General features: G+C 31.2%; 1 protein-coding gene across 1 annotated transcript; it reads right to left on the reverse strand.

The window, feature by feature from the left end:
- Nucleotides 1-9,650: 9,650 nt before the first annotated feature.
- On the reverse strand, nucleotides 9,651-10,817 carry LOC149572595 (uncharacterized). The gene has a single exon (XM_089815857.1). It carries the CDS (start codon nucleotides 10,815-10,817, stop codon nucleotides 9,651-9,653), a length of 1,167 nt encoding a protein of 388 aa, XP_089671983.1.
- Nucleotides 10,818-18,803: the final 7,986 nt, after the last annotated feature.

Here is an 18,803-nt window from a genome sequence, read left to right on the forward strand (position 1 = left end):
AGGGGGGAATACTAGTTTAGGGGAGAGAAGATCAACAAAAAAAAAATTTAAAAAGGGAAGAGCTATAAGGAACCAAGAAAGGAGGATTCCCAAAACTCCCATATGGAGGATAAGGTAAAAGAGACGGAAGTGGAGGAAACACCAAAGAAAGTTGGGGTTAGCTCCTTTGAAGATGTTAATTTTGAAGCAGAAGAAAAGGATACTTATGAGGAAACCTAGTTTCCCCAAGAAATGAAAGTGTTAATGGACTTAGGGATTTCTAGTGATGAAGAGATCAATTCTTATGATAAAACTGAGGTTGGGGAAAAAAAAATTTCCCCTCCTATCATCCATAGGCATTTGGAAGACTTCAAAAAGGACTGTGAAAAGAGTTTTTCTATAATTAATGTGAAGATTGAAGAGCTAAACAATAAGTTAAACAAGGCCATCATTGAATTTGAGTTAGGTGTGGTTGTTTCTACCATTTGCAAGGTGCAAAAGGAAATGATGATATAGGTTATGTTTGGGGTAATCAATAGAAAGAGTAAATTGAGAAAGGCGAGCCAAACCAATGAGGAGAAGTGCGATGAGATAAAGAGTGCTATACGGATAGAGAACTAGATTAAAGAAATCAAGTACCTTAATCAAACAAAGGAAGTACGGAATGTATTGGAAAGGTCTATGGTGAAATCCTATTCAAAAATATACAATTTACATCTCCTTCTACAATTTAGAACTATATACAAAATCAATGCAAATATGTTCTGTGATAGATTTTAATGAAACACAACCATGTAAAGAGATTCATCAAAAAGAAATATTGACAAGAAATCCATCTACAATTCAAAAATATATACATAATCAATTCATATATGTTCTATAATAAATTTTAATGAAACATAACCATGTACAAAGCTTCATCAAAAAGAAATATTGACAATAAAGCAAAGGAACTTGATGATTGCAATCGACAAATTGCTTCTCTAATCCTTACTCCAAAACTTTCCATCTCTCTAGCCCAATCTCTATGTCCCCTTCCCAAGATTCAATACTGTTATTTTAACTTCCTTGTTACAACAGACCCAATATATCAAATAACCATAATGAATTATTTGTTTTGGTAGGAAAAAATATCATCATATTATGGACATGTAATATTTTATTTCATTCACATTTAAATTTTCAAAAATAACAAAAATCACTAAAAATTGTGTTTTAAATTTTTTTAAATAAGGAATTACATTGAAACTTTATGTTACATGGATTTGGGGTTTCCTTATGAGACTAGAGAGCCTCTTGGCCAATGACGTGTGTGTGTGTGTGTGTGTGTGTGACTTTTTTAATTTTAATATAAAATTAACTTAAGTTACGTAATAATTAATTTAGTTTTAAAATATTCCAATTAATAACATTAATAATGTATTGAATGAAATTATCAAAGAAAGTTAATGTGCAATTGTAAAGAAAAAAGGGATGGATTACATCATAGTGAATTTAATTACTTTCCCCAATTTAATGGAAACATGAAATAATATAAATGCAATTGAGTTAGTATTTTAATTAGTGTTAATTAAATTTGAATTAATTGCTAGACCAAATATATAAGAATAATAAACATAACCTAAAAACTTCTTTTACATTTTTAAAATAAATAATAAACAATATACAATTATTTGAATTTTTTTTAGAGGAAATTTATACAAGTGAAAGTGATGTAATATGAATGATTTGGAAAAGTGTGAAGTAGATAGGGTTGAAATTTGCAAAGCCTTGATTGCATAGAGAGAGAGAACTTTTCTTTGATTGAGATTCCTTCTTGTCACTTACAATTATGTATAGACTAAAAATTACATTTTGGAGCATCTCTTGAAGAAGAATGTCAACATACACAATTGTGTGTACGAGAGGCTCCTCCTTAGCAGAGGCTTTGTTGTGGTTTGTAGGGGGTTCAAATTCTCCAAATATGTTTATTGGTGTTGGCATTGTGTATCTCTTCCATCATTTTCTTTTTGGAGTTGTTCAAAATATGGCACCTCCCTAGGGACTATAGATCATCCCAGTACTACTCCAGCCTGAGCATGCTTAACTACGGAGTTTCCTCCATAGAATGTGGTTTGTAGGGGGTTCAAATTCTCCAAATATGTTTATTGGTGTTGGCATTGTGTATCTCTTCCATCATTTTCTTTTTGGAGTTGTTAAAATATGGCACCTCCCTAGGGACTATAGATCATCCCAGTACTACTCCAGCCTGAGCATGCTTAACTACGGAGTTTCCTCCATAGTTGTGGTCTTGTTTAGATATAGTGTAGCTAGTATTTTAGAGTTATTATCAGACTATGTAGCACAAGAACAAGATGGACGAGGTGATGGGGTTGATTGCTTTATAGTTATCTGATAGTCTATAGTTTCATCCTGATGAGTATTCCACTCCTCAAGAAACATGGGACAAGTTCAATGACTAACTTGGCACCATCAACAAGTTTAGAGTACTTCAAATTGAGGTAGAGTTTTTCTCTCTTGTACTATATTCTTTTTGTTCTATTGAGGACTTCTTGAAGAAGTTCAAACAACAAAGATCTTTATTATAGGGTTGTGGGAAAACCTAGACTGACACTCAGTGCATCTACCCGATTCTTACTAAGCTTCATGGAAACTTTCAGATTTTTGCTTCTACCTTATTTTCTAAGATTCTTTGTGTAATAGATTTACCATGCCATCCTTTGAGGTTTTTTGTGATTGGTTGACTTTAGAGAAAGCTAAGCTCTCTCAGCTAGATTCTCTCATAGGCTTAGAGACTTATGCATTACTATCTCAACCATCTTCTCAGACAAAGGAGAAGACACACAAATCACATTCTATAGAGTCTTAGATTGATTCTATCCCTCACAGTTTATTAGGGCCACCTCCTCTTAAGGGGGGTAAACAAAAACTAGAATGACCAAAGTGTTCTTATTGTAATAAGTCTAATCATGACGAGTCACATTTCTATGAGAAAAAGTTAGATGGTTATACCAAATAGGTTTCAAATTTGACATCTCTCCTTCAAAAGAGAAAAATTAATATTCCTTCCACTTCTTGCAAATCTTCTTCATTAGCATCATTTCAGTTAGATGGTAAAGATATAGGAAATGGTCACACACTATGTGCAACTATTAATCAACCCTCTTCTAGATGGTTATTGGATTCAGGTGCTTCACACCATATGGCATCTTCTCAAGATTTGTTCTCTTCATTTGAGGCTGACAATATTTTGTGTTCCTACAATATCTTTACCTATTTAATTATCTCATATTTATGTGTATTATTTAGTGGAGGAAAATGATCCATATCAACAACCAAAATGATAAATATACCTAAAACATGGCAGAAAGAAATTATTATATATATAAATTCAATATAGTCTATATGAGTTAAATATTAAATATTATTTAACATAAATTATAGCCTTATTAGAAACAATGAAAGGTATACCTACAAATTTTATGTGTTTACTTTGTGGGAATGTTTGTCTTAGTCGATAATCTATATTTTATAGAAAATTTTGACAAATGAATCTCATTTCATGAATCAAATATATTTGTATGTTCCACATGACTTGCTGCAACCTTCTATAGTGTGTTCATAACTATTGAACAAAATCTCCTATTACTATTTTGAGCTTTGAATGAGCTTAATAAGCTCTTATATTAAACTTTGTAACTCCTATTTGCATAAGTAATGGTAGGGAAGACATTTTAACTTAGAGATTGATAAATGTCACCAATTAGATAAGACTTTCTTGTTATTTTTGTTCTTTGAATTATAATAAACATGGGCTCTTGTACCTAATCACTATGCTAATGTACCATAATGCTTTTCATTTCTTTTCATTAAGGAGTTTGAATTTTTTGAATTGTAGTATGTCATCATACATGAGACACCCATGATCTTTCATAGTTCTTATGAAATCAATTACTCCAATTGTGAACTCTTCCCTTTAATATTCATTAGACCAATTTATATTTTTATCAATGTCTCTTCTCTCCAACATATCTATTTAAGAAACCTACAAATGTTTATATAATGTAGTCTAGATATAATATCCTATTCATGCTCTATGCTATTTTTTATGAATATCTTCTTCAATTTCAAAACCAATTCTAGCTTTGAACAATGTATTCTACAATTTTTATCATTTCTATATGCTAAGGACTAAAATTGAATGACTCTCACTTTTCTATTATAGAATCATTATCATGACTAGCTTATATTTCAATGTAATGATGTGGTTTGTATAATTCTATTTATACGTATAAGGCACATCTTACTAGGAAGGGGTTTTCATAAGTGGAGGGTATTGATTACTTGGAGACCTTTTCTCCTATTGCCAAGATGAATTCTAGTTGCCTTGTACTCTCTCTCTTGTAGCTACTTAAGGGTGGATAGTATTTTGTATGCACATGAAAAGTTTCTTTTTGCATGGAGACCTGCATGAGGAGATCTATATGGACTAGCCTCAGATTTTTGTATAGGAATCTTCTATGGTGTGCATAATTATAAGGTCTTTATATGGTATCAAATAAGCCCCTCAAGCTTTCCATAAGAAGATGGATCTCTTTTATCTTGCATCACATTCCAGAAAATTTCATTTTGATCCTATGGTTTACATTCAACATCATGGAGTTGATTTATTTATACTTGTGCTTTATGTTGATGATCTCATTATTACAAGTAGTTTACCCTCTATGATTCAGAGTATTTAGTGAGATTTTATATAGCAGTTTGAGATGAAAAATGTTTGACATCTACATTATGTTTTGGGCCTATAGGTTGTTAGCCTTTGGATGGGATAGCCATACTCAAGAAGATTTATACTGTTGATATGCTTCGAATATTTAACATTCTTATTGCAAACTTGCTCCCATACCTTTTTAGTTAGGTATTATTTTATGTACCACATTCTCTACTCCTAAAATGGATTCCACTTTATCTAAATGGCTTATGGGTGGTTTTTTGTGCTTGACATAAACACATCTTTATCTTTCATTTGTGGGTGGACTTGTCTCTAGATTATCACTTGATCATCATAAGAGTCAGTAGAAAAGTGCCAAAAGTATCTTGAGGTAAATTCAGGGTACTACATGTTATGACATCAGGGAATCCTCACATTATTGGTTTCATAAACTTCAATTGGGTTAGTGATATTGATGATCAACGATCTACTTTTGGATTTGTTATCTATTTTGGTTCTAGTGCTATCACATGGTCTTGCATGAAGCAACATGCTTGTACATTATCATCTATAGAGGAAGAGTATAGGAAAGTTGTGTTAGTTAGTTGGGAGCTTTTTATGGCTTTGATAGTTGATGGAAGAGTTTGGTTTTGCTCCTGAAAGCTTGGCCTTTCTTTGGTTTGACAATTAAAGTTCTATATATTTTTCCTAGAACCCAACTTAACATCAACAAACCAAGAACATTGAGCTTCATATTCACTTCATCAAGAATTTAATTTAGGAGGGCTCTCTTAGCTTGGAGTATATTCCCATTGTAAAGCAAGTTGTTGACATCTTCATTAAACCTTTTACATCCCCGTATTATCTTTAGTTGCATTCTATGTTTGGGGTAAAGGAAGTTGTCCTAGGGGGTCTCATTGATGAGTCCTTCATTCCTTCTATTTATTGTTTTAGCATTCTTCTATCTCTTTTTGGAGTAGGGTTTTTCCTACATGGTCTACTCAATTTCTTTATTTTACAAATATTTGGTTGTGCTAGGTACCTCATTAGGCTATATTTTCTTCACCCATTTATGTTTTTAGCATTGTAGATTCCTTTTTTTCTCTTATATTATTTGTAACTGCATTGTCGCTCATCTTAGGGGGGTTGTTAGAGTAAAGAAATAATTTAATTACATTGATTAAGTTATCTTTACCCCTTTCTTAAGATTCACTTTATGCACTTGTATTATCGTTTAATAATTGAATATTAATTACTAAATGTCTTTTACCTTTTAGAGTTTCCCTTTTAGGTTTTATGTTCTCCTTCTATAAGGATTGATCTCTCATACTTTTGATTTATTATTTTTAGTCTGATAAATACTAACTTGAATAGTTACAAAGCCCAACCCTTTCCTTATCTTGTCTTTGCTTCTATGTGATAGCTTCTTGCATGCAAGTGTTCTGAGGAATATGTGAATTTTTATTTCTCAAGTCCTTCAATAAATATTCTACTACTCTCCACCAATGGAAGATCTAACAACATGTGACACGTTTATTAAGCTCAAATATCCCTTCTTTTTTTTTTTTTTGTCATAATCCTTTTGTAAGCTTATGTAGCTAAATTGTAAGGGTTTTTTCATGTATACTTTGTAATACACTTGATTATTGTATGCTTGGAAAGACCATATTTCATATCTTTATTTTCCTTCCATAACTATAGTATGTGACAAGTATGTAAATTCACTCTATGAAATAAACAAGTATGTAAGTTCACTCTATTAAATAATTACTTGCAAACCATCCTTCCCCTATTTTTTGTAGGCATGCAACCTCCTTGCTAACTATGTGTTGTTCTATTGTTCTATGTAGTTTATTATGTCCTTATAGTCATGGTAAATATCCATCTTTTCTAGTTGTATCAAAATTTTGAGACATGGATGTTGCCCATTTCTTTTAATATCTTCATTTGTTATTTAAAAAATTAATTCATTTGTTATTTAAAAAAAAAAAATATCAATCATATGAAAAGATGTCTCACCTTTTATGATGACTTAACAAAATGAATGAATTTGAGTATTTCTAACTAAAAATCTACTTTGGTAAAATACATGATTTAGCTAGATTCATAATAGATAAGTTATAAATATCTATTAAATACATGTTTTGAAAAAGGTGTTGTTTCAATAACTCTTACTCTTTCTAATGATGTTTTTAATAATATAAAAATACTATTTTTTAGAGCTTAGAGTCAAGAATATGCTCATATAGAGTTTATAGTGTTCCTGAACTAGACATATTATAACCTAATTAAAATACTACAACTATGTATTTTACCAGACAAGAAGACATTGATTCTAAAAATGAAAAACAATCAGTCATATAAAAAGAAAAAGAAAAACATATGGTGCACTAAACGAGGGAGTCCACTTCTAGATTTATAATTTTTGTTTTGGTTGGAATAGGGATTTTATGAGAAATATGGTGGGAGATGAAAACTATTAATTTTAGGGGAGTTGAAATGAGAATATTATAAAAGAGAAAATATTAGTCAATTTTTTTTTGTTAAATATTGTACTAGCTATATATGTCATTATAACATATTTTGAGATCCAATAGAATAATATTTAATTACATATAGATTTTTGTGGGAACTAGACCCATAATTTTAAGCATTCTTTTTAGAAATGAAAAAATCATCTTTAAAAATTAGAAATACATATCAATTATTACTCTAAATAATCACTAAAATTAATGATTACAAACTTAATTCATTTCTACACATGTCATTAGTTTTCTTATCTTCAAATTCTAGTTTCATTGTATTTTCCATAGAAATTTTCAGAATAAGTTGTGTTATTATAATTTTTTGCCAATAAGATAAATTGTTATTGTCAAACTCTTTCCTTTGAAAGATCTTGTCCATAGAAGAAGTGCACAATGCCCAGGGAAGACTCATTGTTGAAACCAAACAAACCCATTAGAACTCATAAGAGCAAAGAAGGTGGCCATCATTTAGTTATACACGATGCTTTCTCCCCACAACATGAGTTTCTACTTTGTTGAAGATGGTTAAGCCAAGAAGCTTTCTACAGTGGCAGCAATCTTCAATGTAAACATTTTTCATTTTGAAAAAAAATGACATTCATTTACATCAAAGCAAACAGATTTCCACAATCCATGAGTATTGAATTTTAATTTCTGGGGAAGATTGTGTGAGAGTTTTTTAATCAACGTTTCGGATCATACTGTATGATCCATCATCAAGATGCCACTGAGTCACTGAGAGCAAAAAATGGAGTGCAGATCTAGGAGAGGGAATAAAAAGAGGAAGGAGAGGAGGGAAGGGGCACGGAGACCGAGGAGGCACAGAGGACGAAGAGGGAGAGAAGTCAAAAGAGGAAATTGCAATGAAGAAAGGAAGAGAAATGAAAATAATAAGGAAACAAGAATAAAATAAGAATATAAAAACGCGAATAAGTGTATATATATATATATATATAAAATCAAAAATGGAAACAAGGACAAACAACCAAAAAAAAATAAATAAAAAAAATTAAAGAATTAAATAACAAAAAATAAAAAACCTAAGCCAGTAACCATGCAAAAACCAAGAAACAAAAATTTACATAAATATCAAAGGGGGTAAATGAATAACAATACGAATAAAAAGGTCTATGAGAATATAACTAAAGGTAAAAAGGAAAGAAAATCTAAATGAATGAATAAATTCGTATAGATATATATACGAATATATATCTATATGAATGAGAAATCAATAAGAATATATAAATATAAGCCAAAAATACCCGAAGCGATAGAGCACGAACGCAAGAAACTAAAAAACTAAAAAAAATAAAACGAACAAGAGAAACAAAAAATAAAAATGGTAAAAAGAAAAAGAAAAAGAAAATGGAGCGAGGCCAAAAAAAACAAAAGAGTTTAAATAAAAATAAAAATAAAAATAAAATTAAAACAAACAAAAAATAAAAGTAAATAAAAATGGAATGCGAAAAACAAGAAGAATAAATAAATAAGAGTAAAAAGTCAGAAAAAACGAAAATAATATCCCCAGGTGTATAAAAAAATAAAAATAAAGACCACAAATATGCAAAACGAAAGCAAAATAAAAATGGGTGTAAAAAACAAAAACTAATCAGATAAAAGCGGAAAAAGAAAAAAGAAAAGAAAACAACCCAAATTAATTACTAACTAATAGAAAGATAACAATGAAAGAAAACAGCGAAGAGAACAGAAAGTAAAAATAAAAATTGGAAAAGAGAAATAAGAAAAGAGAAATTTTATAAAAATGCAATAAATTAAAAATAAAACTAAAAATAATACCAAATAATAAAAAGAATTAAAATAAATAAAATAAAATAAAAATAAAAATGAGAGATTAAGAAGAAAAAGAAAAATGGAAAGAAAAAAGAATCCAAAAACTGAAAAAATTAAACGGGAAGGAGTACATACATAAAAACTGTAAAAAAAGAGTAGACCGCCAAAAAACTAAGGTAACCAACAAAGAGGAGAAAAAAGGTTGGGGATTCCGAGGAGAGAAACAAGACTGAGGGTGACAAAGAGGGAGGGAGAGGGAGAAGGAGGGGGAGAGAGAGCGAGAGTGGAGGAGACGAGGACAGGCGTCCACCCAGAGCGAGGGGGAAGGGGGAGAGACAGAGGGGAGCAACGGGGAGCCAGGAAAGAGAAAAGCAGAAGAAGAAAGTGGGGGAGGGGAGAAACCCGAGCTAAGAGGGAAGAACGCGAGGCGAAAGAGGAGGAAGGGAAGACAACAGAGGATGCCAAGAGGTGTTCAGGTTCCAGCCGTCATCGCGATTGAGGTTGGAAGGGTTGTTGAAGATTTCAACAGCCTCTTTGAGTTTCCTCTTGAAGAAGTTGTCTTCCCTGCACACAACATGAGCGTTTTCTAGGGGGACATGATGTTTAATGGCGGCGGAGTGTTCTGCCAAGGCTGATTTGGCTACTCATTCATGCCTGATGTCAGCAGCATGTTCTTTGATCCTCGTGTGGATAGAGCGGCCAGTTTCACCTATGTAAGGAGTGCCACAAGAGCACTGGATCTTATAGACGCCCGATTCCAAGAAGACATCCCTGGGGTCTTTAAGCGAGGGGATGCAATTTTTTAAGGTGGTCAAGGGTCTGAAAGCCACCCGCACACCATGCTTGGTAAGAATTTTGGCGATCTTGTGAGAGATGCCAGCAACGAAAGGAAGAGAGACAAAAGAAGAGGGGTCTGGGGGAGAGGAGGAAGGGAGGGCGGGGGCGCGCGAGAAAGACCTAGCGAGCTTGAAAGCCCGAGAGATTTGTTTGTGTGAGTAGCCATTCCATAGGAAGACTTGGCGGAGGTGGGAAAGCTCAAGGTCTAAGTTGTCCACATCGCAAATACGGAAGGCTCTCAAGGCAAGGGTTTTGATAATGCCCACCTTTTGGCCAGGGTGGTGATGCGAAGCAGCATGAAGATAGCGGTCGGTATGAGTGGCTTTGCGGAAAACCTTGCGACCTAAGGAACCATCCGGTTTCCTGATGATCAAGATGTCAAGAAAAGGTAAGCACTTGGCAGATTCAACCTCTTTGGTAAAAGAAATGCAAGAAGCCACATTGTTGAGATGCGCATGAAACTCTTCAAGCTTTTCAAGGCCATGGGGCCAACAGACGTTGGTGTCATCAACATAACGTTTCCACCATTTAGGCTTGAGAGGGGAAGAACGTAGAGCAATGTCTTCGAAATGTTCCATATAGAGGTTGGCGACAAGTGGAGAGAGGGGCGAGCCCATGGCTACACCATCCACTTGTTCGTAGATAACCCCTTGGAAAGAGAAGAAAGTGGATCGAAGACATAACTCTACTAAGGAGGCAACCTCAGAATTGACCTTGCGCTTGATGATGTCAATAGCATCGGTGATGGGGACTTTGGTGAAGAGGGAAACAACATCAAAGCTGACCAAAATATCCCTATCCTCGCACGAGGCATCACGGATAAAATCAACAAAGTGCTGCGAGTCCTTGACAAAGGAGTCAACATTACCGATATGAGGGGATAAGAGTTTAGCTAAGAAGGAGGCAAGCTTGTAGGTAGGTGATCCCATAGTATCCACAATAGTATCCCATTCTTCTTGTTTTTCGCATTCCATTTTTATTTACTTTTATTTTTTGTTTGTTTTAATTTTATTTTTATTTTTATTTTTATTTAAACTCTTTTGTTTTTTTTTTGGCCTCGCTCCATTTTCTTTTTCTTTTTCTTTTTACCATTTTTATTTTTTGTTTCTCTTGTTCGTTTTATTTTTTTAGTTTTTTAGTTTCTTGCGTTCGTGCTCTATCGCTTCGGGTATTTTTGGCTTATATTTATATATTCTTATTGATTTCTCATTCATATAGATATATATTCGTATATATATCTATACGAATTTATTCACCTTGATTTATTCATTCATTTAGATTTTCTTTCCTTTTTACCTTTAGTTATATTCTCATAGACCTTTTTATTCGTATTGTTATTCATTTACCCCCTTTGATATTTATGTAATTTTTTGTTTCTTGGTTTTTGCATGGTTATTGGCTTAGGTTTTTTATTTTTTGTTATTTAATTCTTTAATTTTTTTTTTTTGGTTGTTTGTCCTTGTTTCCATTTTTGATTATATATATATATATATATACACTTATTCGCATTTTTATATTCTTATTTTATTCTTGTTTCCTTATTATTTTCATTTCTCTTCCTTTCTTCATTGCAATTTCCTCTTTTGACTTCTCTCCCTCTTCGTCCTCCGTGCCTCCTCGGTCTCCGTGCCCCTTCCCTCCTCTCCTTCCTCTTTTTATTCCCTCTCCTAGATCTGCACTCCATTTTTTGCTCTCAGTGACTCAGTGGCATCCTGATGATGGATCATACAGTATGATCCGAAACGTTGATGAAAAAACTCTCACACAATCTTCCCCAGAAATTAAAATTCAATATTCATTTACATGCCAAATAAATAAAATAGAAATAGACTATAATTAAAATTAAAATTGTGACAATTGAAGAGAGGAAATGGAAGTAAAAATGGCGCAGATCAAGAGTCTCAAATCATTTCCTCACACCTCTTAGCCTCACATAAATATGCGATGATGAAAATTATGGGTTTATGAAAATAGACGCCTCAAGAAGGATATCTCTCGACTTATTTTATATTTATATATAATATATATATAAGCTAGTTTTATACCTAATGAAATAATTAACTTTCTCACATTAAAATATATTATTAAATTATAATTACTTTCTAAAATTTAATATTATTTTATAGAATGTATGAGTTTCTAAACTTTGAAATATAGATTTTTGTAAATATTATTAATTTATGCAATATTATATTAGTTTTTGACAATCAATATTTATCTTAGAATTGTAAAATGAAATCTGTTAACCACGACCAAATCATCATAAAGAAATGCACATAATAAGCATGAATGACCATCAAATTGTGGGCATTTTCAATCTCCAAAAGTTTTTGTGGATCTACAGCTTATGACTCAAAGAAATTGAAATGCCTTGACATTCACTTAACACAACAACAACAAATTGTTTCTCCTTTATTGTGCTCTTAACAAAATATTGAAACTATTTGTAAGAGTGTACAAAGGAATGAATGTTTCCTAGTCACTATAACAAATTTCATCAATGCCAATTATGTTTAGCTCTATGGATATAGTTGTTTCATATTTCAAAATTTGAAATTTTCATATAAAAGAATCCCATGTTGTATTTTATTCACTAGAAAATACTTTTAAACAAAAAAGTTTAAAACCTCAACAAAACAAATAATAGAAAGAAAATGCGACTAACAAAATGATATTTTTGATTTTAGACTTCTATATCATTAAATGGAGAATACAGCCTTCAAAATTATATCTTTTGTACTAGACTAAACATTTACATTTATAAAACTCCTACATATCATTAGATGGACTTCGTATTCAATCTACTTTTACCTTCTAGAAATAATTTAACCATATAAAATAGTAAAATATAATTATTATGTCAAATATTTTATTACATTTTAGAAAAAATTAATATAACCCAAACCATGCGAGCAACAACACAACAATATCATAAGTATATGGCCGTTGTACCGCTGAAAGGTGGAAGCTATAGAGATTATTGTTAACGGTATTGACAAATTTGAAATAAAGCGGTCTATATACCTCTGACCTAGTGCATGCCAGAGACTGATAACATAAGATACAGAGATACTATGAAAATCACAATAATCACAACACCAAAAGACAACTGACCTGACATGATTGTGTCTGCCAAGGGGTTTGAAGGCAACCCTGCCTGACCCCTATTTGTTTGCAGTAGCCAAGAACATTGGAGATTCCATTTGATCAATGTGGATAAATTTCTTTTGCTTCTCACCAGCAATCAAATATCGGTGCTCGTTTTCAACTTCAACTTTATAAACATTCACTTTGGTGCGCCCCCAAAAAAGGTCGATGGTCTCCTCAAAACCAAATAAATGCATGGTTCTAAACAGTATGCCTTTCTCAACCATTTGTACCAGACCTATACAATCTTCCACTAATAAAATCCAGCACCCAATATAGGTTTTGAAATTAGCTTGGGTCATTGTATATGTGACCGTTATCTCTCTCCACAGAATATGCGACAACTTTAGTTCAAACTCTACTAGCCCATTGTTATTTTCTTGTGTTTTGGTTATGTCAACCTTGAAAGCTTTGGCTTGAAAGTTAAATGTTTCTGGCGTTGCATCAACCCCATCAAATGTTTCCTCCGATATTCCTTTATCTAGAGATTCTGGACAATTTAGTATTGTGTTGTCAGTTGTATAAAAGAGACTAGTCCTTATGGTTTTCACTTTAAAATCACTTATGGAACATGGCAAATATCTATTATCAAAGTTACTCAGCAAGTAAAATACTAAAAACCTAAAATTCGTGGAGAGATGAGACAATATTAGCTGTAGAGATCTGACGAACAGCAAATACACCATCTCAATCACTGGCGACCAAATATTGTAAGTGAAATCCAAAATGATCAGCATTAGTGTCACTACTGAGGAGAGTTGTTCATTTCCATTGGCAGTTAGATACAAGGGAACGCCACTGAACACTTTTGTTATCCAATAGGTGTCGGTGATCAGTGGCATGTGTTCTATCCAACAAAGACTAACTGTTTTCCTGAAGCACAATCTGAATCTTTTACTTGCTAAACACATTCTGATGGCTTCATCTGCTGAGCAAAGAGTCCACACTCCTGCAAAACCATTAACCACTTTATACTCCTTAACAATAGGTACATTCTTAAGCTCCCCAATAATCAGTAACCTCACATCAGCGGCTTTCTCTCTGTCAGCAATATAATAACAATCTTTATAAGAGAACATCATTGACTCACCCAAGCTAGTCTCTCTGAACTCCTTGTTGGTATGGTTCTCGTTTTCCTTGTACAATCTACAGAAATTTTCAGAATCAGCAGTGTCATTATAATCTGTTGCCAACAAGATGAAATGATTGTTGTCAAACTCTTTCCTTCGGAAGATCTTGTACACAGCAGAAGTCAACAGTGCCCATGGCAGCCTCATTGTTGCAGCAGGTCGTATGGCTTGCCATACGAAAATTGCCAGTTGAAACCAAAGAAACCCACGAGAACTCATGAGACCAAAGAAGGTGGCCATCATATAGTTTTACACAATGCTCTCTCTCCCCACAACACGGGTTTCTACTTCGTTGAAGATGGTTTTATACCTACTGAAATAATTTACTTTTTGTAAATCTTTCTGCCAGATACGGTACTCCTAATTTAATACTGAGAAATGAATCTCATCTAATGTTTACCAACCTATTCATTAGATGACCGACCCCCCACCTTCGCTTACTAATGTTCCTCGTACAGATTCATTCCACACGTTGGTAGAGAGCGAATGATGGAAAACGATGTATATTATTAAATAAATGCGTTTGGAATCTCTGATTTTTGATCAATCCTTATGCTACACGCGTAAGTACCAACGACGGGTAACTTTAAATTGAGCTATCCCTCTGCGGCCCATAAATATCCGCATCAATCAGCATTTAACATTTAATCAGCTTAGTATCAATCTTAGATTTAATATGCCGCTTAGTATCAATCTTAGATTTAATATGCCATTAACAGCTGCTTGGAGAAAATAACATAAAAGGTTCTCAAGGTCATTAACAGGTAGGCCCAAGGACACGAAACACCCAACCAAGAAAACTTGACCCTTTGGGTTACAAGTAGCTAGAACATTCAATCAAGAAAATTTCATCCGATTTATGACAAGTAAATTATGACATTAAAGTAAATAAATTAGAACTTTGATAATTTATTGTAGATGGGAAATAATTTTTTTATGTCATTGTAAGAAATACTTAAATAATAAATATGTCTTTTGACTTAAATCATATAAATCTAAGATCAACAAATCAAAAAAAAAAAATAATGATCATAATGACATAATAATAATTTTGGCTTACAAAAATAATGTAATAGTATTGGAATGATTGATTTACTCATGACTAAATTATAGATCATTATTCAATTTTGAGTTGTCTCATATGTAAAAAAATTAAGTCTTGTAATTATTACTTTAATAGTGCGAGAATATTGAACATTTAATAATAACAATGTCATTTCAATAATAATTATACTTACTAAAAGCCTCAAAGCTTGATATATGTTTTTCAAAGTTAAATAGCAATGATATCTAAATTTCATATAATATATGCTTTTAAATTATAAAATAATATTAAAATTAAAATATATAAGTATTTTAAAAAATGATTTTATTATTCGAATTCTTCATAAAAAATTTATAAATATTTTTAGTAAAAAATTATGAAATAATTAGATTCTTAAAAATATACTTTTGTTATTTATTAATTTAATTGCAATTAAGAATAAAAAATAATTTAAATTATAATTAATTTAGTTTCTTAGTTTCAAAAATCAGTTATAATTTACTCCACAAAAAAACATTGACAAGTTATGATATTTGCTTTTGAAAAGCTTAATTATAATAAAATTGAAAAATAGTAGCTAGTAAAATATAGTTTAAACTTAAAGAAATAACATTCTACAAATTACAAAAATAAACATCAATGTAAAATTAATAATAAATATATTTAAAATAAAAAATACAAAACATTTAACTCTATATTCAAACTTGGTAAGGAAAATAGATAGGGATGATTAATATTGATTAGACATTCATTTGTGAGGTGGACGATAAAAATGATTATTTTTTCAAAAGTTAATCCACTTGTCACAAATGTGGAAAAGATAAAGTTGTAATTGGTGCATTCATTAATGGAGTTGTTAAAAATAAATATATTTAAAATAAAAAATACAAAACATTTAACTCTATATTCAAACTTGGTAAGGAAAATAGATAGGGATGATTAATATTGATTAGACATTCATTTGTGAGGTGGACGATAAATATGATTATTTTTTCAAAAGTTAATCCACTTGTCACAAATGTGGAAAAGATAAAGTTGTAATTGGTGCATTCATAAAAAATACAAAACATTTAACTCTATATTCAAACTTGGTAAGGAAAATAGATAGGGATGATTAATATTGATTAGACATTCATTTGTGAGGTGGACGATAAAAATGATTATTTTTTCAAAAGTTAATCCACTTGTCACAAATGTGGAAAAGATAAAGTTGTAATTGGTGCATTCATTAATGGAGTTGTTAAAAAATATTTGTATTTTTATTGGAGAAAATTGAATTTTTTCATTGGGAAAAATAAAATAGTCTAATAGAATGAATGAAAAATGTGATTTATAAAATAATGAAAAATAGAAAAAGATATAAACATTTGAAGTTTCTTTTAATCTTTGAAATCCTATGAATTGATTGGTCAGTTAAATTGAAAAATTGAATTGAATGAAAACAATAGTATCCTACTATAGGCTGGAACTAACAAGGCATAAATTGATGAGACTTTATTTTCTATTTTATTTTCAAATTGAAAATGTCTTTTTTATTTACCTACCTACATTTAGATGGCTATTTCATGGAGAAACTGTAGGTAAAGTATCACGAAATTAGACAATTAATTCCACATAATGAGATGGTGAAACAATACGTTTAAGTGGTGGGTTTTGGTGAAAGAGTCAAGTCAAGTCAAGTCAAGTTGAATGCCACATTCATGTAAACAATTAATTCTAGGTGAAACAATATTTAACAAAGTAGGAATCTATGAGACATTATTGTATTTTTTGTAGGCTATACTATTGCAATCACGTTTTCTTAAGTGGTGATTAACATTCTTTATTTCAACCAATTAAATTTAAACATTTTTATGTTTTATTTTAAATTTTGATTTTTATAATGTAAACATGTGCATTTTGTAATGGAAAAATTATATTATTTCAATCTAATTGGCTAAAATAGTTTGGGTATTGTATGATTGGATTTCAGGAAACACTACCAGTACAAGTAGGCAGTACTTTGGAATGCTAAAAATATTAGGAAAATTACTCAATCGGTTTGAAAAATAAAAATTAGCGTTCACATGACCTATTCTTTAATTATATTCAATTTGGATTGCTTTTTTTATAAGCATTACAACCTATCTATTATTTATTTTAGTTTGGTAATATTTTAAATAAACAAGATTTTTAATTTATCAAAATTTGTTCTTTTATTAATTTTTAAAAAGTCATATCACTTATGAAGCTAAAATTCAAGAACCTTGGTGCAAGAATTATCGAATGCCACATTCATCTATGCTATAATAAGCTTTAAGTTTTAAAACAAATTTTTAATACTTATATTATTATTTTTAGTTTGGTAATATTTTAAAGAAACAATATTTTTAATTTATAGAAATTTGTTTTTTATTATTTTTTAAATAGTCAAATAATTTTAATTAGCCTTTATTTTATTTTTTAAATTGACGTTATAAGTGAAAGATATACCACAAAATTCAAAGGACATAATATATTTTATATTATAAATTTAATTCTAAATTAAATCAAATTATTTTAATGAGTATAAGATCAAAACTAAAATCATGTTATGTTTAAATATATTAAAGAAAATAAAAAATACAAATAATTTCACATAATTCCACATAATGAGACAATGAAACAATATTTAAAGAAGGGTGCAAGTGCCAAATTTTTTTTGTTTAAGTGGTGGGTTTGATGTGAGAGTCAACTTGAACACTCAACTCTGAACTTGAAATGAAATATTATATTAGGTGGATAAGTGGGATAGGGTTCGACCCGGTCAAGTCAAATCATACTATGGCCATCATAAGCTCTATAAAATTGTGGGGAATCCCTCCCTACCAATTTTATAAGACCCCACATTATATAGGGAATATGGAAACTATATCTTCTTCACAGGTATGTTCTCCTACTCCACCAAACACAAAAACCCCTCCACGAGCCTTAGCAATGTTATTGATTAATTCCATAATCAAGACTATTTTACCCACTCCAGCTTCCCTGAATAATCCAATTTTTCCCCCACAGCGATAAGGAGCTATCAACTCCTATTGCCCTTCCTCCTGCAGTCTATGCCTCCACCGGTGCTTCTATAAGTTCTCCTACTCCATTGTCAAATGCTCCTTTTAATTTGTGGAGACCAACTACATCAAATTCACTTATGAAGCTAAAATATAAGAACCTTGGCTACAAGAATTGTTGAAAAATTTCATCTATGCTGGAATAAGCTCTAAGTTTTATTTTTAAATTTTAATATTTATATTATTTATTTTAGTTGGTAATATTTTAAATAAACATTATTATATTTTTAAATGTCAAACCATATATGCTTTAAAATTTTAATACTTATATTATGTCATGTCCCCTTTTCAAATAATAAAAAAATAATAATCTTTGCTAAGGCAGGCAGACCCAAGAAAGTGAAGTTTCGAAAAAAGGGGGTTAATCTTTGGAAATCATTGGACTAATAAATGAAATTATTATTAAAATATGTTTCATTAACCTCTCTTGGACGTGAGTTACGGTTATGGCCTCTTTTAAGGGGTTTGGAGGCATTTTGGGCAGATACTAGAATTGGATTTTTTGCTCATTCTTTGTTATTCTTCAGAGGCTGCCAAACCTGTGGAGAAGGA

This window comes from Cupressus sempervirens, chromosome 2 (assembly GCF_028749045.1).
Source record: "Cupressus sempervirens isolate cs-2001-9-10 chromosome 2, ASM2874904v1, whole genome shotgun sequence".
NCBI classification, from domain to species: domain Eukaryota; kingdom Viridiplantae; phylum Streptophyta; class Pinopsida; order Cupressales; family Cupressaceae; genus Cupressus; species Cupressus sempervirens.

Excerpts from the sequence above, each read along its gene's own strand:
- LOC149572595 (XM_089815857.1), bottom strand. The coding sequence starts at position 10,817 with ATGGAATGCGAAAAACAAGAAGAATGGGATACTATTGTGGATACTATG.